The sequence below is a fragment of the Anarhichas minor genome, unplaced genomic scaffold, assembly GCF_050575085.1.
Source record: "Anarhichas minor isolate MPS153535 unplaced genomic scaffold, ASM5057508v1 ptg000027l, whole genome shotgun sequence".
Classification (NCBI taxonomy): domain Eukaryota; kingdom Metazoa; phylum Chordata; class Actinopteri; order Perciformes; family Anarhichadidae; genus Anarhichas; species Anarhichas minor.
Window position 1 is genome coordinate 19,488,767 of NW_027466473.1, and position 24,351 is coordinate 19,513,117.

A 24,351-nucleotide genomic window follows, 5' to 3' on the forward strand; every position below is an offset into this window, starting at 1 on the left:
CGATATTTGACCATTAAATGTGTCAGCGTCATTCATTGTTGTATTGTGTTACACTCCACTCCGTCAGTCAAATCACTGACGCATTACATTGTTGAATTATAGGTGTAGTACTAAAATGATGGTTGTTCATATCCCTGGTTGCGTGAGCATTTGTTCAACCTACTAATTGGGCGGTTAAATGTTCGTGTTGAAGTGGATGTTACATCACACAGGAAACAGGGCAAGGAAAAGATTAAGAAAATGAAACGAGATTCTTAAGTCGTAGTTGATGGAAAGACGCACCCATTCATGTCTTAGATTGACGAAATTAGTTTGAGACTTTTTGATTGAATCATAACTTTATTGTTTCAGCTCATTAAACAACATTGTGTCTCCTTGTCTCTATAGAAAAGGACTACAGCAGCCTCTGTGAGCGGCAGCCGATCGGACGGTTACTGTTCAGACAGTTCTGTGAGACTCGACCCGAACTGAGGCGCTGCGTCAAGTTCCTGGACGCTGTGGTAAGAAGTGTGTGTGTGTGTGTGTGATGGGCTATTTGGATGTTCGTCTTGTTCCTGGAAGTCTGTGCGTTTGTGTTGATGAGATTGAAAGTTTTGTCTCAAATGCCCTTTTCCATGACTACTAGTGTGGGAAGACAAAAGGATGGAATTGTGTGTGTGTGTGTGTGTGTGTGTGTGTGTGTGTGTGTGTGTGTGCGCGTGCGTGCGTGCGTGTGTGCGTGTGTGTGTGTGTGAGAATGAGGGAGGTGGTGGGGGTCTCAAGGACTTGTGTGTCTTTCTTCCTCGAAAGGCTGCTCGATTCTTGTTAATGAGGAGAGGGAGGTATGTGTGTGTTTTCTTTAAAATCATTGTTATCTTAGAGTAACAAGGGGACTTTTTATGCTACTAAAGGTTTTTAAATGTCATTTTCAAACAATTTCAATTCATCTCTAAAGAATTAAAATCTTAAAGTTACTACAAGGAACTTTAAACTGGTTATGAAACGGTCTCAATGTATATTAATGAATGCCTCTGTATGACCTGCATAAGTAAACAAGACCATCAGAAAGAACATCGGCTATTTAAAAAAAAATTATTCTTAATGCTTGTCATCGGTGCCACCGGGTCGGATTACGGCGAAATCAGACAAAATCATATAGACGAGACACTCCTACAGCCCAGACTCCAGCGGGGCCTCCGGCAGCGCCCATCCTGCCGCGGACAAACCCAGATCCGGCTTCACTGCTGACCTTCGACCTGCAGCTGGAGCCCCGGCAGGAGGTGGAGAGCTCAGTGGCCGGCAAGAGCATCTCCTTCTCCAGCCGTGAGCAGAGCTTTGCCCAGCTGCTCTGCCGGTCCCCGCTGGGAGCGAACACCGTCACCGCGCTGCTGGAAGTCCAAACCGTATTGCTGGGCCCACACAGGAGGGAAGGGAGGCACCGGAGAACCAGAAGCAGGACTGCGCGGGGCAGGCTTTCTGACCCTCTGATACTCAGAAACGCTACCGCTTTTGTCCACAGGGTCTTCCAAAATCAACACAAAATATATGTTCCTTGTAGTAGCTTTAAAGACAGATATCTGTAAATCTGCCCAATAAAAAAAACCCAATATTATCTGCATGGTAATGTAGATAGAGATATTGTTTTTTGTTCTGTGATTTGAGTGAACTGTCCCTTTAAACAAGTGTAACATGGTGAGTTAGTTCTCATGTGGGACCTTTGCTGCAGGAAGTGCCTCCAACACTTGACGTTAAGAGTGAGGAGGAGGAGGAGGAAGTTGAGTTTAATATCTGTTTAATGAAAAACGTGAACTTTTGACTTCTGGAGAGGAAACTGCGTCACAGTGTCGACCCTCTCGTCTACCTCCCATGTTGTAAACGTGACACACACACACACACACATTTTCTGTTGACCTTATCTGTCACGGTGAACGGCTCGCTCTGCTCACTAAAGGAATGTTTCAGTTGCACTCTTGTTTTATTCCAACCGGAGTGTGTGCGTATGTATGTGTGTGTGTGTGTGTGTGTGTACTGTGTACTGTGTGTATGTGTGTGTGTGTGTACTGTGTGTATGTGTATGGTCCCATTGATGCTGTTTTGCCTTGTTTGAGTGTGCAGTTGACAAATGATAAACCGTGGTTTCCTCCTTCACTCTTATAGGCACTCACTAGTGGAGGAATGTAACTACAGTATTATGTACATTTACTCAAGTACGGTAAAATTGTGAGGTATCTGTACGCTACTTGAGTATTTCCATGCAGTTACTTTATAATTCCACTTCATGACATTTATTTGCCAACATAACATTAGGCTTTATCCTCTGGAGACCATGATCGTAATATTGTCAAGTTACCCTCCGTTTCTCAACAGATATTTTTGGAAAAAGATGTGTTAGAAATGGAAAACACTTAAAAAAGTCCTGAGATATTGTTGGTCGAAGAAGAGGGTAGTCCTCATTCTTCAAGCCTTTTTTCATGTAAGAATTAAACATGAAACACAGTTTCTGCAGTCAAGGTGTTGATATTCTAAGTTTTAGGGAAATTCCTTTGTGGAAAGACAATATGTTACATGAGCTTGACTTGACTTGCTTTTGGTACCAGGTACATTTCTCAAACACAGTGTGTTCTCTCGCTGGGTCCTTTCATCAACAACCCAACAGAGGAACATTTGCACTTCGTCAATTGACCACACGCTGTGGTTCGTGGGCTGACATTTTTTTTAATAATCTGGGTAAAATGAATACAAAAATTATTCCCCGAGTCGAGCAAGTGACGATTCCGCTCCAAGTTTTAGTATCGGCTCAGCTCGCTTAGAACCTCGACCAAGCTGATACCAAAAAAAGTTGTGGATAGTACCTGGTACAAGTACACGCATGATAAACACAATGGAAAAAAAACGTGTCAACCTAGCAACATTAATGCTACAAACAACCCATAATGCAACACTCTCTGTAGGTTCCGATGTTATATTGGTGCTCTCTCCATTCTAAAATAATCAGCTGTTGTCAAATACAATACCTCCTCTTCTTTTTCAAACATAATATCCAGAAAACGAAACATTGTCTTATACTCAGACCGACGATGCCATCGCTAGAGAGCGAGGCTCCAGTCTGACTGACCAGCTCAGCCAAACTGCTTTACAGCTTTCAGTCGTCCAGCGGATACAACTCGCGCACGAAGCAATTATGTTCTCTTGTACCCCCACGACCGCTTCCCGTCTCTTCTCAGAGAACTCTGCGAGAGAACGAGATGGAAAAGGGAAAATGAGATTTGAAACGTCTCTGCTGTCACTTAGCATTACTTTACAGGCTCTCGCTGTGAGATGGGGAGAGGAAGCACTTTAGAGTTTTCCAGTCAGGCTCAGTTTACTGCAAGTGATTCAGAGGGATGGTTGATGTGAGGCGGAGAGGATACGATCGGCTCATGTACTGCAGGGTGTGGAACAGGCCTCCCAAATCCCTTCAATTAAGTATTGAATTGGGTTTGGCAGTAATCAAGGCCTTCAGAGGTCTTCAGTGGAAACACAGAGAGTTGGTAGAGCAGCTGAACAATCTTTCAATATTATTGTTTATTGACTTTTATGTCTGATGAGGGTGATCAGATTATGATCACTGTACAAAATGTCAAATAGTCTGAATGACTAGTCTGAGTTTGTTTTGATTGTTTTGCACAGAAGAACTTTTACTGATGTAACGCATTATCTGTTATGAACACGCTTCCTTGCTTATTTTTGTTTTAGAACTTTGCATACACTTGTACAAATAAATACAGGACAAAAATGTATATTCATATAGTGAAGCTGACGTTGCCACATCTGCCACATCTGGGTAACTGAGGGACGATTGCGACAGAGCTCCTGTAGCGACTGTCGGTCACCTCTGGTTCTCGCTCTCATTTAGTCTTGATGTGTTTCCCTGCAGGCGGAGTACGAGGTGACTCCGGATGAGAAGAGGAAGGAGTGCGGTCAGGAACTCGTCGACAAATACTTCAACCCAAAGGTAGCTGCCGCTTTCATGGTCCTCTGTCACTCTCTATATGTTTCTCTGCAGGTAGCCCTTCACTACCAACTGGGTATACTGTGAGCATTGTTGGTGTGATTTGGTAAAGACTCAGCACTCTTTAAGATTGATTACCCTGGCAGACACTATCTCACTCCCAGGCCTACGACGTTATGTCATGTGACGCTACGCCACTTATTCACATGACGTTACATACGTTATGTTATATTACAAGCATACTTATTTGAAGGAATGATATTTTTTCTAACCCTGACCAAGTGGTTTTGTTCCTTAAACATTACTGCCCCTGTTGCACGTTTACCACGTACCAACGGTAAATCTGCACACTTGTCCAGAAAATGATTTTTCCCATTTTAACACCTTAAGCGAAGGGTGACAATGAACAGTCATTTTGAGTCTTGTTGAATAAGAGTGGTAAAATTGCTTCTTCATGTCTGCAAGTTTCCGCTTGTTTTTCCTGATAATTCTGTCTCTCTGTGTGCTTCAGTTTTCTCACCTGCATCTGTTTGTCTCGCTGTGCATACAAGTCGAAACACGCTGAAGTCTTGCAGTGTGACAAGGATAATAATCTATCTGCACTGTCTCAAACCCAGTTTATCCAGCTTTCCTCTGTGACTTTACTGCCAGAGTTGAGTCACCGTGTTTACATGGACCTAATGCGTTTCTTTTTGCGGTGCAGTCGGAGGACCGTGTGCCTGAGGTGGAGGAGGCCATGATGGCTCAGTGTGGCGAGAGGCTGCAGCAGGAGGCCTGTAAAGAGCTCTTCAAGGAATGTACCAAGTAAGATCACGGGGGTCCCATCTGGGCTTGTTTATTTTGGAATCGAGCAGTCACGTCCATGGTCTTATTTCCGTCAGTTTGGTTTGACATTAAAAGGAATTTATACCCCATGATTAAACACATAGTACATATGTTGGGTGATTTATAATATTCGTTTTGGGTTTAATACCCCAACTATGATCACAGATAAAGAGTTAGCTGCAAATGAACAGATATTGTGCATTGGACTAACCTGATAATATGCTCGACTGTGGTATGAATATACTATGTTGCATATTTTGGAAAATACATGATACAGTCAAATTTGGGGGAAAACCAAAGCAAGTTTTAATGAATTAAACCTTTTCAAAACATGCCAGATTGAATCTATTTCGCATGAAATAAAACATCCCCTCACACAAAGGGTGAAGTTGATCAGTGTTAGCCCATCCCAAAACAACCTCACCCTCACCTCTCTCTCTCTCTGTGAGGTTTCTGTTCTCTAGGCATTGAAAAAGAAATCCTGCGGTGCAGCTACAATCATGCAAAAGCACATCAAAACAAGTGCTGTTGGCCCTGCACACAGCTGACAGCCTGAACACTGTCCTGAATGTCGGCTCCGTCTCCTGCTTCGGGTTTCTGGCAAAGTCTCAAGTCTTTCAAGTCACAAGGCTCAAGTCACTGTGGTGTTAAAGTCGACTGAGACGCTGCCGTTGTCTTGTTGTTTGACGACGAGTTAAAAGAGTCTGATTTAAGTCCATTTCGCATGACTCAAGTCTCCATGTGTGTTGGGATGTGATTGGTCCAGAGGAGGACTGCATTAGGTTGAGAGGAGGCAACGTGTTTAAAGAAGAAAGAAATGTTCTTCCTCCATAGATTTGAATGAGGATGCTTTGAGAGCTGACTTGGAGTAGACAAGTATCCCAGCATGCATTTTAGCAACATGTCCCCCTTAACAAGCTGAACACAAAGAGTTGGATACCCTGGGTTTTGCCTTTCAGGATAGATACATGCTGTCTTATCTTATTGGTGAAGGCTGTTGGGGTTGTATGCGAGGACTGCTGGGCCTGCAGACACGACTCAGAGTGGAAAAAACAAGTCGCACAAAACACACAAATACAGAATTCAAAGCTCATGACTGAGCAGCTTCCGGTCTGTAACTTCAGGTCTTGCTTTTGTAACTCTGGATTTGCAACTCCAGTGTTTCCCAAATGAGGAAGTTGGGTTCATAACGGTTGAGATTACTGAGCATGTTGGCTGTTTATCAAGGTTGGAAAATGTAGCTGTGATGCAGAGAAAAAGAAGAAGAAAATTAAATGATTCATGGTGCAGTCATGACTCAGAAGAACACGGAATAAGAAATCAAAATACTTTAAACAATATAAAGACTAAATAGAGATACATGGAAAGGAAAACCTTACAATACAAACGTATTTTGTGATGAGGAAGAGTTAATCGTTCATTTCATAAACACTCACACATTGGGTAACATCCTCTCACGGCTCTGTTCATGCTTGTTGTGTAGGCGTGAGGCGGCGCAGAGGCCAGTTGGTTTTTCAAGCCACATCAAGAACAAGACATGAGTAATTAGCTACGGTGCTGTACACAATGTGAACACTACACACTCTGCACTCTTTACTCGTCTGGTAGGAAGGTAAAAGGAGAAGTCTGGTGATATTCTACACTTACCGTATTTTCAACACCTTACTATGAAATCTGTCACAACTCTTAGAGTTGGAATCCAAGAGTCCCAATAAGAATGAACCCGTTTAAGCATTACCTCTTTGCCCTTTGGACTAACTTTGTGAAATCAAAAATAGGACTCAAAGCAGGGCCACGATTTGTTTCAAAATAAGTTTTGACTTAATAATGATGCCAAAGAAAAAGTATTTTTATTTTATATAAAGAAATATAACTATTCTTATCAGGGTTGTTCACATTGTGGCAAGATTCTGCCAGTAACATATTTCTAGTATAAGCAGTTATCTTAAAAGGACCAGAGTGTAGGATAAAGGGGGATTTATAGGCAGAAATGGAATATAACTTTCATAAAAAAAGATTTCATTATTGTGTATAGTCCTCTGAAACTAGGAATTGTTGTTTTTCGGGCACCATATTTCTCTGGGAGGGGCATTCAGTTTTTTTTTGTCAGTGTTTCAGACGGTGACCTGGAGCGTGACTGTTTCATTTGACTAAAACCATAATCCTTCCTGTGTTAGCTCATTGCAGTAGCTCCTAAAGGCAACATATTGCCTGAGTTATGCTCCTTTCTCAGAAGGTTGTTAAATCTGAAATTAATCCAAATGTTTGCTTTTGAAAGAAGAAAATAACACATTTGTCCCCAAATGAATTCATAAGCAAAAAGAAATGCATCCTTGCTTGATTTCAACCAATACAGTCTCACTTGGCCTGGAATGACCTGTAGCTTATGGTGACTAATGTTAGCTACTGTTAGCACACTTCCAAATAACTTTGCTAACCCTACTTGTGCTGCTGTTACACTACGTTTCATCGTGTCATAGATCCAAAAATGTAAACATGGCAAAGACCTGCTATTTGCAACACTATTGACAGTATAAAGCAACTCTTCTCAGGCTGCAACATTTTTATTATTTATTAATCGAGAGTTGTGTTTTCTACCCAGATTGATCCACGACTACCTGAGCGTGGCGCCCTTCGCGGACTACCTCGACAGCATGTACTACAACAGGTTCCTCCAGTGGAAGTGGCTGGAGAGGTAAAGTTTGTTGACAGAGTGAAATCAACCTCCCTTTCTCATCTCTGTTTCTTTCTCCAACTGTCCTCCTTCGTCTTTGTCCGTCTTTCTACTGCCGTTTCTCCCTATTATGTACATGAGGACACATAAGGCATACTTTCATTACACACGTACCACTTAGGAGCTCACTCAGGCTCATTTAGAGGCTACATTGGCCTTAACCTCCACCACAGTACCAGTAACAACATGCTTAGCGAGTTGCCTCATTCCTTCCTCTCTTGGGTTACTGGGGTAAGAACAAATGCAATATCAGAGTGATATCACCCGTACATATTTCAAGACGGGAGTTTGAAATTGCTCAACTGCAAAGTTTCACAGTTCAGTTTTGGCAGTGAGTAGACTTAGAGCAGGCTGTTGTTGTAAAGGCTAGATGCACCTGATTGTACTGTTACCGATAATACTTGAGAAGGTTTTGTTTATTGTAATTATGGGAAGAGTGGTGCGGGAGGTACAGCAGGTAATTCTGGTGTCTATACAGGTCTAATAATCACAATATAGATAATTTATTAAGATAGAAACTTACTTACTTTTTCCTCTAATATATGTTAATTGATTTAGTTTTACCTTGAAACCCTCATTAAGATAGAAATTTGAGCTGTAGTAGCAGAAGGTTCCAGGCTGAGGGAGCAGCATACAGTATATAAAAGCTCCTTTACCTGGTTTAGTGCAGACTTTGCTAACTTTCAATAACAATGAGTGTTGGTAACTAAAAGCAATGCTGTTCACACATATATGGTGAATAAATTTACAGAGAGGGTATTTGTAACTTATTTAACATCGAGGAACAGAGAAGAGCCATTCAGCCTGGTGGTTACTATTAAAGATCATATATAAGACCATGTCCCCTGCAAACCTTCCGCTCACTGCTCTCTATGCATGAGTTAACGTAAACACAACGACTGCGCATCAGCTAGTCTCCTTCTCAAAGATGAGATAAAGCAAAACAGTGTAAAAAGGTACCTGGATGTAACTGTAGCTCTCAAAAGTACGTGGCATAGCCCAGCTCAAATAAACAAATGAAAACAATGTAAACACAGTTAATGTGGGGAAATAATATAATGAAATGTACAACACATGAGTCTAGTTTTGCGGGGGTGATATCAATGAATCCCAGTCACCCCATGCATCACGCATAAATATGGTTTAAAGACACACTCACATTACATTTCCATTTAACGGGATAACGTAATGAATAGATATTGATCACAGTGATCACATACTATGAACAGTGTACGTGAGCGACGCTACAGTTGCTGCAGCAGCCGAAAAGTTGATCCATTTACATCACTGGCACATGGGAAATACTGAGCTCTCCATTCTCTGGTATTGTCTGACGTAATTCACACATAAGTGTTAATTTGTTGCTGGAACAATGAATCTGTCATCACAATGATGGTTATGAGTTTCATCAGGTTTGTTTGCAGACAGAGAAAGTGTGTCTGGGTCCGTGTCCCATCACTGAGTACTGATGGTTCCCAGACTCTACTTTGAAAACTTCAGTGACGCTGTAAACACGCCGGCTATCCCACAGTGGACTGAGTGTTTAGGTTCAATGGTTAAACCTGGTGTTCTTTAAGGATCAGGTGAAACAGCCCACATCGGAGGCCAATCCATCCCCAGCCATCCTCGTTGTGACGTATGAATACAAAAGATTAGGCCTGAACCCACAAGGTGACGAGAGTAGAGAGGAAGACGTGGAGAAGATCAAGACAATGATGGAGACAAAACAAAAACAAAGAGAAGGGGGAGACAGAATGAGGACTGTTTATTCCAGCCCCACAAGCTGCTTATCGGATGATTAAAAAAACTGTATGTCCTTCGTGTAGGCTTTCCAGGAACTGTGTAAGGTTGACAGCCTTGAATCCTTCTGTTCTTCCAGTGGGGCTTTGAGAAGTTTTCAAACACCACAGGGTCATTGAATTCCCTCCACCGAGGAGAATTTCTAATCCTTCAACCGCAGTGAAAACAAAAAGAAAACACCACCATAGTTGGAGTGAAAATGTTTTCCTGAAGCAGTGGTGTTCAGTCAAGAGATGTTGCAAGACGTGTCAGGAAGAGGAGGAAACGACTGCAGAGTAGAGCCGTGAGCTGCTTATGTTATCGCAATTAAAACAAATAAAACAACAAATTAATAAGGGAAATATTCTCTTTCCTATCACTGTTCAACCCCATTAAAAGGAATAATTTGTAACTCGGAGAAATATGCTTATTTACTTTGTTGCTGAGTGTTACTGCTCTCATATCGGTTTGTAAAATATGAAGCTACAGCCAGGCGGTTAGCTTAGCATGACAGGGCAGTTGGTCCAAAGGTAAAAAAAAAAAAAAGATCTAATCAAAGTGCAAAAAACACTAAACATTGATGACTTTGCAGGCAATACAACTTTTGCAATGCTCTTTACTGCATAAATATAATTCATGTGTTTGTGTTGTGCTAGCTAGCCATTATCACCAGCTGTTCATGATGTAGCTAAAATTCAAGTTCACAAATTATTCTTATGGCGTTTTTACCAAACAGCTTCAGGTGCATTACCACCACCCTCTGAACTGGAGTAGGAAAACCCAAGACAAATTGTCACAAGAGACGCATATATATGTGGCTAGTTTAACAGAAAGTGTATTAACTCCCATCTGGATTTTACCTGGATACAAGACATTGTCTTACTGCCTTTGGTGAGAGCACAACATCATGAAACATGACACCTAAAAAGGAGAACTCTGTCCTGTCCTGACCCTGGGCTCGGGCCAACTGGTGGTTTTGCAGAGAAGCAGCGGGTTCTTTTGACACACTGAGCTTCACGGCAAACAACTGTGTTCTCCAAAATGCCAGGTCATTATTTTGAATACAGTTATGAGTAAAACGTAGCTGCACTTTGGCTAATAATAGATATTGTAACGTAGAGAGACGGAGGATACAATACAAAGCCTAACTGACAAATGTAACTCAAAAACAAACCCTTTTATTTAAATTTAGAGTGCGTAGAGAATGAAGAGCCATCTACAATAACCAGACAGGACTAACACTTCAGCGCGTCACTGAAAACTTCTGCCAGACAGGAACAAAACACATTAAGGCTGGCCGCTCAGCACTAGTATAGTCTCTACACTAAAGCATCGACTGACCAACAGAAGGGATTGATATACCCACAGACTAATGCGCTGATTGAAGAGGGCTGAGTAATGGCTGATGAGGGGCAGCTGCACTGCACATGCAGGAGTGCCGCCAGAGTTCGGGACCTCTGGAGGCCAGAACAGGGCTTCACATGATCGAAAAGAGGAGGAAGTGTTGAAAGGCTCATTCACAGATGAGCCAGGACTTAAACAAGACTTTTTTTCATCGTGTTAGCTTCCTGTCCAACGTCATTGTTTTGTTGATTTAGTCTCAATCAGTTCAACTGTGTGCGTCCGACGGGCACAAACAAGGCTCTGTCATGTGATCTCAATCACTTATTGTGAATGTTTTGAATCAGTGTGGGTCTGAACTTGGCAATTTCACTTTCTACTATGCTGTTGGTAGCTGTTTGCTCTGTAATGCCATCAGTGTGCTGCAAAAAGAAGTTGAATCTGATGCACACACACAAAACAAAAGCTTGTATACTCTCTGTGATTCCAGGCTGCTTAGTTTAGATTTCTCTAAAAACGTCAGCTCATTATCAAACCAGTATCAAATACTTTTGTGTTACCGACCAAAAGTCTGCAAAAAGTACTGGTCAGCAGTTAACTTATTAGAATATGAGCCCAAAGATTATATTTTCTTTCTTCATCCGTTCCAACAGTTTAGTTTTTTTTGCATTGAGGCCTTAAAAGGTGCTAGCGTAGCTTTAGCCCTGACATTTAGTCTCCACTGCTCACCTTAAACATCACAGCATGAGTTTAGTCTGATGTCAGAGGATCAATATGGGCCTAAATTCAAGAATACACAAAACCAATAACAAGTATTGGTAAAAAAAAAAAAAAAACATGAGAGGCACCATCACCGGGTTAATTAAGCAGTTTTAATGAGTCTATTAAATTGACCTGCTTGAATGGTCAGACTGTCCACAGGGAGATAAGGGCTGATACCAAGAGGGAACAGTTAATTGGTGCTTTCGATCATTATAGCAGCTCTGTTTGTGCTCGTCATAAATCCATCCTCCGATGACTGACTCAAAAACAGGTTTTAAGATCACTGCACTGTTCTAACTAACCTGTGTGTATATATGTGTTTTTTTCATCAATCTCCAGGACAGCCAGATAGTGTTACCAATGTCATGTTATTTTACCTTATATGTGTTGCAGTCTGAGTTATAAACGTGTTTCTCTTTGTGTCCAACAGGCAACTGGTGACGAAAAACACATTTCGACAGTACAGAGTTTTAGGGAAAGGAGGCTTTGGAGAGGTGAGTACATTCAGTTAGTTTGTTTCTTTTAAACTCTATTTTAAATTACTCAACATAGTCAAACACAACTCACAAACTCAGAAGAAACAATCTTATTGGCAAGTTGAAATACATAATTAAATAAATGGAAGAACGGGGATTGGCAGGGCGTTTTCCTTTGCTGATTAGGATCAACTGTCACACGCCTGCAATTTACGAGAACAATGGGATTCGTTATAGGAACAAAGGTACGAACAATTCTGCGGTTGAGGAATTTTCTCAAGAACAAATTTAACGAGAAAAAGAAGATATTGGTGAATGAGGCCCACTGCTCTTAAAAGCGACATCCTTCACAGATAATTTAAATTATCATCTGGACAAAATAACCAGTTGCCCTTTTTTCCTTTTTATCCAAATTGTTTCAGGGGATTCATGTTGTAGGAAATCTTTGATATAATAACTTCTTTTACTCTCTCAATGTTCAGTATTCTGTAGTTCAGATGCTATTTTTTACACACATTCTCCTACTAGTCTTTGGCAGGCCAGTTGAATACACGATTCATAGGAAGTGTAGAAGCAGCACACATGAACATTTCATCCTCAGTTAATGATGCAGGCTCCCTCCGGTCCAGTCAGTAACAAGTTGCATGATTAGATTCATTATGGCCATTTAGAGCCACAATCCTGACCTTTAAGGATGGAGGACAGTCTGATATTGTTTCCATGTTCAGCTGGGTTTATAGCACCTCACACTGGACAGAGAAATCAGAGGCTGACAGAGAAGCTAGAGAGAAGTGTTTATTAATAAAGGATGAAGTTGATAAAACAAAAGGTTAAGGCAGATTTTATTAAATCGGGAGACCTGGTACACAGCTTCTCTCTATTTGTTTTAACTCGCTATTTGTGAGTTACCAGAACCACATAAGGAAGGTTGTGTTGATGACAGTAAATGTGCATGAAATATAGATTCATAAGAAGCAAAAAAACTATTATTAATCAATACAATATCTGCTCTTTGTAACAAACAGTGGACATCAAACTCGAACACTTTAACTTGGCTTCAAGCATTAACATTTTGGGGAAATGTGGTGGTTTGTAAAAATAGTTTCAGTGACAAAAACATGAATTCATTTCAGATCGACATCAATTCAATCTGTGTTGAGTGTTGTTTTGAGTTCCTTCTTTCGTTTATAGCCTCACGTATCACCTTCATATGTACAGCTACGTGCTTACACCCGAATGCAGCAGTAGAATTTCATTTTCACCACATCCTCCACAAAAGGAGTTTTCCTACGAACACAGCCCTCCGTGTGTACGCTTCTTTTTATGTCCTAAGCTGCCATCCTGTGTTACCTTATGATTACTTTATTTACAATCACGGTCTTGTGTGGTGTTCTGGTGCTCTAAGATGTGTGAAGTCACATGATGGACGGCAATGAAGTCTTCTCTGTTTTATTAAGAGTGAACTGTATCTTTATTTGTTGCAACATGTATAAATGGGAATACAATTATCTTGTCTTCTGTCTTGCCCCCCCCCTCCATCTCCTCTTCCTTTACCCTGCAGGTGTGTGCGTGTCAGGTACGGGCCACAGGGAAAATGTACGCCTGTAAAAAACTGGAGAAGAAGAGGATAAAGAAGAGGAAAGGAGAGTCCATGGCGCTCAATGAGAAACAGATCCTGGAGAAAGTCAACAGCAGATTTGTTGTAAGCATCTCATCTTATCTGCAAGAATATCTCCAGACTTATTCTTTAACATTAACGTCTCACAGTAACCATCGGTAGACATTTCTCTCTTCTAAAATAATACATTTATAGAGCGAAACTGTGCACGTTTGCTCTCTGTGTGCGTCGATCGCACGAGATCTCTGCAACATTAACAACTGCAGTAATTAAAAGACAACATGAGGAGGTTTGTTTTGTCTCTGATTTGGTTTGATTCTCTGCCAGACGACCTCCGTTCAGCTTATTTGATTTGGACTCCAGTCAGTTGGCTGCTCCGGTCTCCCAGGGCTGAGGAGTCCCTCGGGGTTCAACACGGCTTCAATGTGAAAACACGCAAACAACTTAATTAAAGAAGTTTGGCAGCAGGTTGTGTTTGCAGTTGTGGGGGACGTGCAGTCAACGGCGTTGTCAGCTTCCTGAATATCTCACATTAAAGGAAAAATGTACCCCAAATCTATAAATAAAGTTTAAATTAAACTCAAATTAGACTTGGGACTGCACTATATTTAGCTGAAAACTTGAGCTGCAATTGAGGACTATATTTATGATAAATTATTCTGTAGATTTGTTTTACAATGAATACATTTATCGTTCTATAAAATCTATAAAAACAACAAACAATAAAAAACATTCATCACTATTTCTCACAACACAATATGACGTCTGTAAATGTCTTATTTTGTCCGACTGACAAAGATATTCAGTTTACTGTGAAGCTGGAACTAGGCAATGTTTATTTTTGCTGGATTTATCCAAACAATTAGTTTTGCATGCAGCATCATTAACACGCGACCCTCCTCTGTCTCCAGGTGAGCTTAGCGTACGCCTACGAGACGAAGGACGCTCTGTGCCTCGTGTTGACCCTCATGAACGGAGGAGACCTGAAGTTTCACATCTATCACATGGGCGAGGCGGGTTTCGACGAGAATAGAGCCATCTTCTACTCTGCGGAGATCTGCTGCGGGCTGGAGGACCTGCACCGAGAACGCATCGTCTACAGGTCAGCATCTTCCAACCTCAGAGACGTTTGACTCATTGTCCTTCCTCTCTCTCCCCCCCCCCCCCCGGTCTCATTGTCTCTCATCTTTGTTCTCAATCTGCTCTCCCGTTCTCTGTCCCACAGAGACCTAAAGCCAGAGAACATCCTGCTGGACGACCACGGTGAGTAGCAGCGTTCAAGGAAAATAAATAAATGGGTCAAAATTCAACCAATTATAACTTCTGTTACCTCTCTGTGGGGCTCATTTTAATAGGACAGGTGCATGCTGGTTTATTTTTGTTAGTTATTGTTGTTTTTCCTGCTTATTAACACAACAGCAAAGGTACTTTAAAACATAAAAAGTACCCTCCTTCTGGAAGTCATAACTCAGTCAAATGTGAATACACAGACATGATACAGTTTTTAGATTTAGTGTGACTTGCACTTTTTATTTATTTCTGACCTCCATTGTGAGTGAACTTCCACAGATCCACATGCAAATGTTAAAGCAGGAGACAAACTAACTATGGGATTTGGAAGAAATACATATTTAAAAGCCCTGTTGCAACACAATCTCATCTCAAAGTCCACTTCCTCTTTTGTTCCGGAGTCCTTGCTCAGTTGCAATGGAACTATAGTGACTAATAATTCCAGCAACTAGCCACTCGGCTGTGAGCGGGAGACGATCCTGTTCTTTACTCGCTTCAATAAAGAGATTCCAGGCTCTTTCCCTTTTGGGTGAGGTTCCCGTTTAATTAGAATTTCGGGTTTGCAGATGATGATACGATATGATGTAACTTGTCTTGCGCGCGGTGAAAACCGTGTGATCTCCCCGTCACCTGTGCATCATTAGCTGTCTGTTGCACCTGTGCCCCATATACCAATTACCTGCCACACTAATCCACACTGCCACCCGAGGTCAACCTGAGGTAGGCTCCCAATATAAACAGATATAATACACAGACATAACTAATGGCTCCTACAGGAACTATAGATGTTCGTATTTTCCGTTATTTAGGGATTTTAAGATCCATGCGATACAATTGAAAGCTCTGAAACAAAAAGGTAAGCAGACCTTGAGTTGAGGTTGTTTTAAATTGACATTCAGCACTTAATTAATTCAATAAGTAACTGAAAAAGCCCATACTTATGTTGCACACTGCATATATTGTAATATATGGTGTAAACTTCCTTCCTATTCTGATGATATTGTACATTTCATGCATTATCTTTTTGAAAAGCATTGTGTTCACAATATAAATAATCCAAAAACACTTCTGTGTTTTATGCAGAACGGCAAACTGTATTGTTAATCCTGTAAAGCTTTAAGAGTTGGTGTTTGTATGACAGCAGTTTTTGAGATCATTTTCTGCTAAGAATCACCAGAGGGCGCTCTGACTCCAGCAGAACGTCTCCGAAGATTTGAATCTAAGTCATTTAGACCTAATTATATATATATATATATATATATATATATATATATATATATATATTAAAAATCTCCCAAAAATATGCAAGACTTCAATGACTGATGTGATACCAAACAGTAATATAGCCACTTGAGTTTGGTTGGAATAAAATCCAGTTTTATTGCATTTTATTACATTATTTATTGTATGCTCAGGCTCAAAAAACAATATCTATTCCATGCCTTTTCTTACATCTTGTAGACATTTGTATGTATGCGTTTGTGTGTATGTCCCCAGGCCACATCAGGATATCAGACCTTGGTTTAGCAGTTCATGTACCAGAGGGACAGACCATCAAGGGACGGGTGGGAACGGTGGGATACATGGGTAAGTAACCTCTGACCTTTAACAATCTCCACTAGTGGAGACATTTGCAATGTAGTCCGTGTTTTTGAACCAAGTTCAGCTCAAATAAATGCTCACTCTGCTGCGTCTCTTCTCTCCTCCAAGCTCCGGAGGTGGTGAAAAACGAGCGCTACACCTTCAGCCCCGACTGGTGGGCGTTGGGCTGCTTGCTGTACGAGATGATCGAGGGCCAGTCTCCCTTCCAGCAGAGGAAGAAGAAGATCAAGAGGGAGGAAGTGGAGCGGCTGGTGAGGGACGTGGAGGAGGAATATTCCAGCAAGTTCTCCGAGGACGCCAAGTCCCTCTGTACAATGGTGGGTGGATGTTCGAGCGTCTCTTATTCGCTCCGTTCTGCAGCTCCCATCTTCTCAAGCTCCATATTTTACTATATTCTAGCGGTTTACCTCGCTGTTTCAAAAGACTTCCTGAGAAGAAGTGCTTGTTTACAAAACTGTGACACATATCTCTGCTTAGTCTGTCCATGTCTCTGTCTGTCTGCTTCAGAATCAGTGGTTTTCAGCCAAATCATGTATAATAACATAGCAGAGCTCCCTCTTCAAGTTACATTTTGGTGAATTTTGTCATTCGTAGTCTCATTCATTTACAGCAGCGCCTGCTGTAATTTAAATGCAGTTCCATTTTTGGTCTGAACACCTACATTATCCTCTGACCCTCTGTGTTTCTGCTGCTTTTCTGTCTTTTCTTGTTGTTTGTAACAGTTTTTTTTTTTTTTAAATCCTCTAGCTTCTGGCCAAAGATCCCACAGAGAGGATGGGCTGCGAGGGAGGTGGAGCCTCTGAGGTCAAAGCCCATACCATCTTCCACTCCATCAACTTCAAACGCCTGGAGGCCGGCATGCTGCAGGCGCCCTTCATTCCTGATGTAAGTCCACAGTATATCATACCAGACATCAAGTTCTCTGAACATCAGGAGGGTTTGTGCTCCAAAAACTGGAATGTTACTGAGCGTTGACTCCACAATTTTTGGAATATAGTACAGAAAATATATATTATGATATAAATTTAGGTAGGTATAGGTGTAACTAGTTATATGAATGGTAATATATGTGTGACTAATAACATAAATAACAGCGTAGGTGTAAATAACATTCATGAAACCATGTCTACATTTTCTCATTTAGTATAGAGAGCTGGAAATACAATCCACAATTTACAGCAGAGGAAGTGTAATTAATGAATCTAATTAATAAGAAGATCACTGAGGCATAATTAACCTGCACAGTGTCTGTAACAGGAAGGATTCCCCACAGAGAGCACGCTGTTGATTTGCAGCAGGTTTCATGTAACGTAAGAACTGAGGGAGTTCAAATCTCAATCTCTAACAAAGACTTGGGGAAGTCATCAGTTGTGCTTCTTATGGTTCTTCTCTTCTTCAGTCCTCGCTGATTGGTAGCCCAGCAGCTGAGATGAAAATGTGTAAAAGTTAGTGGTTTGTGTGTTTGCAGCCGCAGGCGATCTACTGTAAGGACGTGCTGGACATCGAGCAGTTCTCCACAGTGAAAGGAGTGGAGCTGGAGCCAAAAGACGAGTCTTTCTACAGCAAAGTGTCCACAGGCTGCGTCTCCATTCCCTGGCAGGATGAGGTGAGAGACGTGCCTTCATAAAACAACACATACGTCAAATCCTGCTCTGTAATCTGTTTTTTGGCACTGGTTAATTTATTTGGTTTAGTTTCACTTAATTTTTATCTTTCCATAAACATTTTAATGACACCTAAAATGGGACAAAGGAGTAGAGAGACAAATATGTCTACAAATGTGTATACACAGTATATGTCTCTCTGTGCTTGTGATACAAAGAATGAAGTTTGGTCTTCTCTCCTGCAGATGATCGAGACGGAGTGTTTCACAGAGCTGAATGTTTTCCACCAGGACGGGACCGTCCCGCCTGACCTGGACTGGAGAGGACAGCCGTCTCCTCCGCCCAAACAGGGACTCATGCAGCGGCTGTTCGGCCGACAGGTCAGTTAGTAGACTCCCTCACCTCATCTAATCTCTTCACTTTTTAAATTCCAAAAACACTTAAAAGTCCCCCTCCATGACATCACAACTTATTTGGAGACAATCAGTGTCCGGTATGCAACTTCTGTGATGTAGAAAGTTGAATCCCGGTCAATTTATATTTCATATATCATATTTGGCCTAAAACATGTCAGTTTAATTACATCGTAAGGTGACCCTCTGCTATCTGCTTCCCTCTGCAGGACTGCTGTGGTAACTGCAGTGACAGTGACGAGGAGCCCACAAGGCTGTGACACACACACACACACACACACACGATCTCATTTGTTTACAACTTTTGCACATTTGTATTTTTAACATAGTACTATCTCTAAATGTCAGAATGTATATTTTCAGCATAGCCATAACGTCTAATGTTATTTAAAAAGTTGTGAAATATTGGCTGTCGCCGCGTTCCAAACGAGGAGACGGGAACTTTGTATAAAAACAACAACAAAAAATTTGTCCAGGGAAGGCTTTGCTTTCTCATTCATTCATCCACTCAACACATGTCCATGTAACTGATCTGCTGCTGACCGCTGAGCAGCTCCACTGGAACAATTGCCTGCTGTAAAAGTGCCTTGCTGGAGGGCACTGTGACAGTGATTACTAAGGGAGGACTGAGCATTCCTCGAACCTCTTTACTTTTTTCCCCACTTTGTCCAGGGAATCAAACCAGTGACTTTCAGCTCGTGAACTGTGACCACTTTTCTTCTTCCGCCCTTCATTCTGCCGACACTGCTCTTCTGACCTCTTATTTTTCTTCTATTTAATTCTTTTAAAAGTGTGATTTTTTTTTTATTTTTATTTTTTTTTTTGCTTGGACATAATGGGTTCGAAATGTTTTGATCCACAATAAACGACTCATACATTATGTTAACACTGCAGAGCTTGAACCGGAATAAAATTCAGCAAACATTATGGTCACAATTAGTTTTACAGGGGCCTTTTTTCCGACAAAAGAAATGTATCTGGTACTAATTATTGAGAAAATAGAGTTCTATTCTAAGACAGTTTCTTGAGTGTAGTTAGTTTTGTTCAGTTGATAAACAGTTGTTGAATTTCAGATGACTTTTATTAAAAGAACTGCTCCATTTAAACCCTCGGAGACGTCAATTAATAGTTTCCTTATTGTTAGAGACTTTATTTGTCCTTCATATCAAACTGTAGGCTTGTCTGTAAAATGTTACGTCTTTGCATGGTCAGAAAACCTGCACAACCTATTTAACTCAATGTTTAAGTTACAAATGAAGTTAACAAGACTAAGAGTATTCAGTAGCAACTTGCATTTATTTACGCTTACTTATTAAACCCAATTTGATAAAGTCTGTAAGTGAATCACACGGGTTTGTTTTTGTAAACTTGTCTCTCAGGGTTTCTATAGAATTTATTACTTTTTCGGCATTTCATCACCTCTTCCTCTCTTTTTGCTTTGCTTCATGAGCGGATGGTGGTCGGATGATTTCCGGGCCGTGCAGGTTTACGTGCGTTCGCCCTGCAAGGTGGACAACTTCATGTGAGGTCGTAAAACAATGCCAGAGAAAAAGTCAAAGGTTTGATACGTCCTGATGTGTCGCAGGCTGCATCCTGAGCTGATCACGTGATCAAAGTCACACTGAACAACAAGACGAGAGTAACTGAAGCCGGTCTGTTCGTCACTGCAGTGAGATGCCTCAGCTGGTACTGTTGTTGCAGTCGATGGCCTCTGATTTTAAGCTATAAAAATGAAATACCTCTGAATGTAGAAACGGCTGTTATGTTATTTCTGATATTTGAGAAGACTGACGACAAAAACCAGACATCTTGTTTTTTTGTTTTTTTTCTTGCTTTCGAATATGAACCACAACCATGAATTCCTGAATGTCAACTTCTCTCTGCTCTCCAAATTAAACCAAATAGTCGAGTTTCAGCTACATGTACCAGTGAGGTCGAGTTATGTATCATAAATGATGGCAAGCAACATTTTAAAGGGTCAGTTCAACCACTTTACAAGAAAACTACATATTTGCAGATTTATTTTATTTGCTCAGGTTTTGAAATATAGACGAGTGTGACGATTGTCTGTCTATTCACCCTGGAGCTGGCTTATGTGTAAACTTGAGGTAAACAAGTATCCCAGCATGCATTTTGTATCAACCAAAATGACCAAATGAAACCAAAACTGTCTACATGACCAGATGCTGGGACAGTTAAATGAGAAAAGTATGTTTTGTTGTAACGTAAATGAGCTTATCCTTTAATAAAGCCTGGCTACAACTGATGAATATTTTCATTAACAGAATTATTATTTCTCAATCAACTAATTGTTGTGTCATCCTCAAATGTCTTGTTTTGTTTGACCAACGGTTCAAAACCCTAAATGTGTGACAAAGAAAAAGAAAAGCAGGAAATTCTTAAGTTTTAAGGATGAAAAAAGCAAAAGTTTGCTTTAAAAAAGAAGATAGTAACACGATTAATTGATTAATGAACAAGTCGTTGCAGCTATTTAGATAATATAACTTACCTTTTTAGGTTTGTTTTTAAAGATAATCAGCTGTTTTTTATTAATTCTGATGTCAAAAATGATCTTTAGATGCAGAAATGGATTCATTGTTCAAGTCTGTATAAATCAGTCTTTAAACCTGTCAAAATTTGCCTCCTGATATCTGCTTTTTGTTTCGGACACAGAGCTCTGATTCATTGTTTTTTATTGAAACCAAACCAGTTATGGAGAGAAGATCAAAGATGAAAGTCCTCCCCATCCAACATGCCTTTTCTGAAGCCTGTAGTTTCCTCTTTTTATACATTCTGTATGTCTCTCCATGCTCTCGTGCAAATTTGCTGCTGCGTCAGCGTCAGTCCACTTCTTGTCTGTGGTACCTCGTGTGTTTGTCTGAGAACCTGCCACCCTGGACGCAAAGTCTCTTTGTGAGAACGAGGACGATGCGACTGAAAGAGTCCCTGCACTGAAAGACTGCTGCTGGCCCCGACTCTCCGAACTCTGGAGTCTCTGATGAGATTCAACAAAAGACTGAGAGGTTAAAGAGGAACTTTGAGAGAGTCGGAAGAGCTCGCGAACACGCCTCCATGGACGTTTGAATCAGGGCTCAACTGCTGTGCTGTGTGTCTCTCTGCTGTCAGATAGTCTCTGTCCTTTGTCTTGAGGATGCACTGTAATCTGCCTTAAAGGATAATTCCACTTCATTACAACTTGGGTCTCATTCTTGTTTGTTGGGTCTCATCCTTATCTGTATATTAACATTAAATTCACCGAGTTCATTCTGGTCTAAACTGAAGAAACACAGTGAGGACATATCTGGACATTTAGGATATTTTGTCTGGTCCTCACTTGGTCAAAGGGCTGCTTATGGCTGGTCATGATAAGATAACCTCGTTGTAGCCTGATAATCAGACTGAATTTGGACACTGTGTCCATGTTAGTTGATCCATGATCCATGAGTCCACGGCTAATCTCACATTCTGCCGCAGAAAACTGCATCATAATATTTTTGGGTGACCAGTTATGGCTGCATGCTCAAGGACCTCTCGTGGTTGCGGTGACTCACACTTTCTCAAAACACCTTTTATTGCCTGTTTTATGATGCCATTGACTGCCTGCTGACTCCGCACTGTGATGGAAGATTTCTATGATTAATCGGGAGAAGGGTGGAAGTTTTCAATCTGGATCAATAAACAGAGTCTCGAAAGAATCAAAGTTGTTGGTCTTTATTGCAATAAAGAGAGAGCAGTCCCAAAGACACGTATCTCAGTGTACTGTGAGAAGGCTTCCAAAAGGTGCAACATTCAATCATCATTTATGCATACAAAAGGTTCACGCCTTTACAAATTCAGATAATGTGTCAAAAGGGGAGTAAAAGTATTTCAGACAGGATGTCTGTTTCTGAAATTCAGTTTCTGGAGTCAAGGTCTCTCTGTGTCTTTCTCCTAAGACAAAGACACAGTGTCTCTTCACTTCTCATCCTTCATGGGAAGAGATAACAAGACACCTGGATACAAAACTAATTAAAAAACATCGCCTGACTACGAGTAGTACATTCTTTAAAACTAAGCATGATACAATAATATATTTTCCCATCACAGCACCCACTGCTCTTCCACTTTGAGCTCCACCACGGCTCTTTAGAAAGTGACGTCACAGAGACGTTGTCCATGTTTCATACATCCATACAGCTGAGTGCATCGCTGACCCCCAGCCTGCTGCTACACCTGGCGGAGATGTACACTCCACTGAGTGCACATCTCGTGAGAAGTCGTGAGAAGAGAAAAAAAATCATATTTTTCATTGAGAAAAGGCGTCAGTGTCGTTGTTTGAAGAAATACTCTCCAGTTGCGATATAGCTGATGCTGTTGCAGCATCTACACAAACTCCTTTAGGAGCCGCCATTGTTGTTTAGAACCAACAGTCGCCTCACACACCTAAACCACGCCCGAAGCTCCTCACAAAATGCTGATTGGTCTGGTCACTGGCATCCGGCTGTCATGCAAGGTAAGATTAGATATGCCCTTGGTTGGGTCTGAATTGAAAATTTCATTGGCAAATATACAATAAACATATAAGATATTTGCAAAGTGGAAGGATTAATTTTGGTAATGTCACCTTGGGAAATGCACCGCTTCATGCGGGTGGCGTCCACACTTGGAACTTTCATGCTGAGTATTGGGAAAGTTAATGAATCTGTGCATTGTCCGAGGTGCTGTTAGGAGCAACAAAAAGTTGTATTTATTATTGACAAAATTGTCGAGTGTGACGGATCCAAATCATGACTGACGCAAAACTACATCTTCCCTGTTGCAGAAACACGTGAGGTGATGAGGACCTTTCATCACACATCCAGGTTGGATGGATCAACAGAGCGTTGGACAGTTGATATTTCCTCTTTCCCAAACTATAATCTTTCCCTAACTCGGTTGTCTACAGGGTTGTTTTGTGCCTTAACCCAACCATGCCTCAAACATAGAAGTGTAAAATCCGAAAGTTTGAAAGTTTGGGGAGGCACAGACAAAGTGTTTTTCTGGAGTGCATGGACGAACAATGCATGTTGTCTTTCAATTTAGATGTCTTGTTGGGTTTCTCACGCCTCTGAAGCTCTCCTAAGTATCAGCAGAGAGAGGAGGCGTCTCCTAAGAAAAGGAAGTTGATAAAATTATTTTACTTCCTAAAATGAGCACACACAAAAAGCATCACTCTGAGAATCTCTGGTTAGGTTGGACTGATTTTCTACTCTGTGACGCTTGATAAATTCAGACCCAGGTGTCAGAAATCAGGCAGCATTAATCAGCAGCCACCTAACCTCGTGATTCATACTTGTTATCTAGCCTCTGTGACGTCCATGCTGCTCTACAAAACACGCTGATCTCTGCCAAACAGGACGACCAATTCAAAGACAAACATCTTGTCCTTTTTGGGAATAATGACTGTGAATCATTTTAGGTTTGCAGCCGTAGATTTCTATTTGGGACAAGAAGTCTTGCTTGGTTTTCATTTCACCATTTAATTAAGACAGACTTACACCAGGTGAATAGAATTAACTGTAATAAACTGATTGTATGGAGAACAAGCCCTCTGCACTTAATGTGTGTCGATGTGCCAGAGTGGGAATGAAAACATTCTAAAAGAAAGGGAGCAAAGGAGTCACTTTTATTTCAGTGCTTTATTTGAGCTCGTCTGTGCTTTTGTGTCGGTCCAATATCCTGTTGCTTTCGTGGGCTTTCTAGTATTTAATCTCTAATAATTCTTTGCTCTTCTCCTTTCTGTAATTAGGCTATTTTTGTATTCTCTACCTCTCCGATCCACCCATTGAACAGAGCACTTTCCTCTACTTCACACCTTTCCAAACAAAAAAAATGTCATGATTCATTTCACTGTGACCGCCTGTGCCAAAATTATTAAAAGGCTTTTAACACTAGTGACTCCATCATTTTGTGAATTCA

General features: G+C 41.0%; 1 protein-coding gene across 1 annotated transcript in view; it reads left to right on the forward strand.

Moving 5' to 3' along the window:
• grk6 (G protein-coupled receptor kinase 6) overlaps positions 1 to 21,609 on the forward strand; it is a 38,180-nt gene extending 16,571 nt beyond the window's left edge. Inside the window, exons 3-16 of the mRNA XM_076101317.1 lie at positions 388 to 500; positions 3,896 to 3,973; positions 4,674 to 4,774; positions 7,398 to 7,490; positions 11,842 to 11,905; positions 13,449 to 13,589; positions 14,417 to 14,607; positions 14,731 to 14,768; positions 16,293 to 16,382; positions 16,506 to 16,714; positions 17,145 to 17,282; positions 17,866 to 18,003; positions 18,247 to 18,381; positions 18,624 to 21,609. Of these exons, the coding sequence (XP_075957432.1) occupies positions 388 to 500; positions 3,896 to 3,973; positions 4,674 to 4,774; positions 7,398 to 7,490; positions 11,842 to 11,905; positions 13,449 to 13,589; positions 14,417 to 14,607; positions 14,731 to 14,768; positions 16,293 to 16,382; positions 16,506 to 16,714; positions 17,145 to 17,282; positions 17,866 to 18,003; positions 18,247 to 18,381; positions 18,624 to 18,674 (1,580 nt within the window). The 3' untranslated portion in view covers positions 18,675 to 21,609. The remainder of the gene's footprint in view (positions 1 to 387; positions 501 to 3,895; positions 3,974 to 4,673; positions 4,775 to 7,397; positions 7,491 to 11,841; positions 11,906 to 13,448; positions 13,590 to 14,416; positions 14,608 to 14,730; positions 14,769 to 16,292; positions 16,383 to 16,505; positions 16,715 to 17,144; positions 17,283 to 17,865; positions 18,004 to 18,246; positions 18,382 to 18,623) is intronic.
• Positions 21,610 to 24,351: the final 2,742 nt, after the last annotated feature.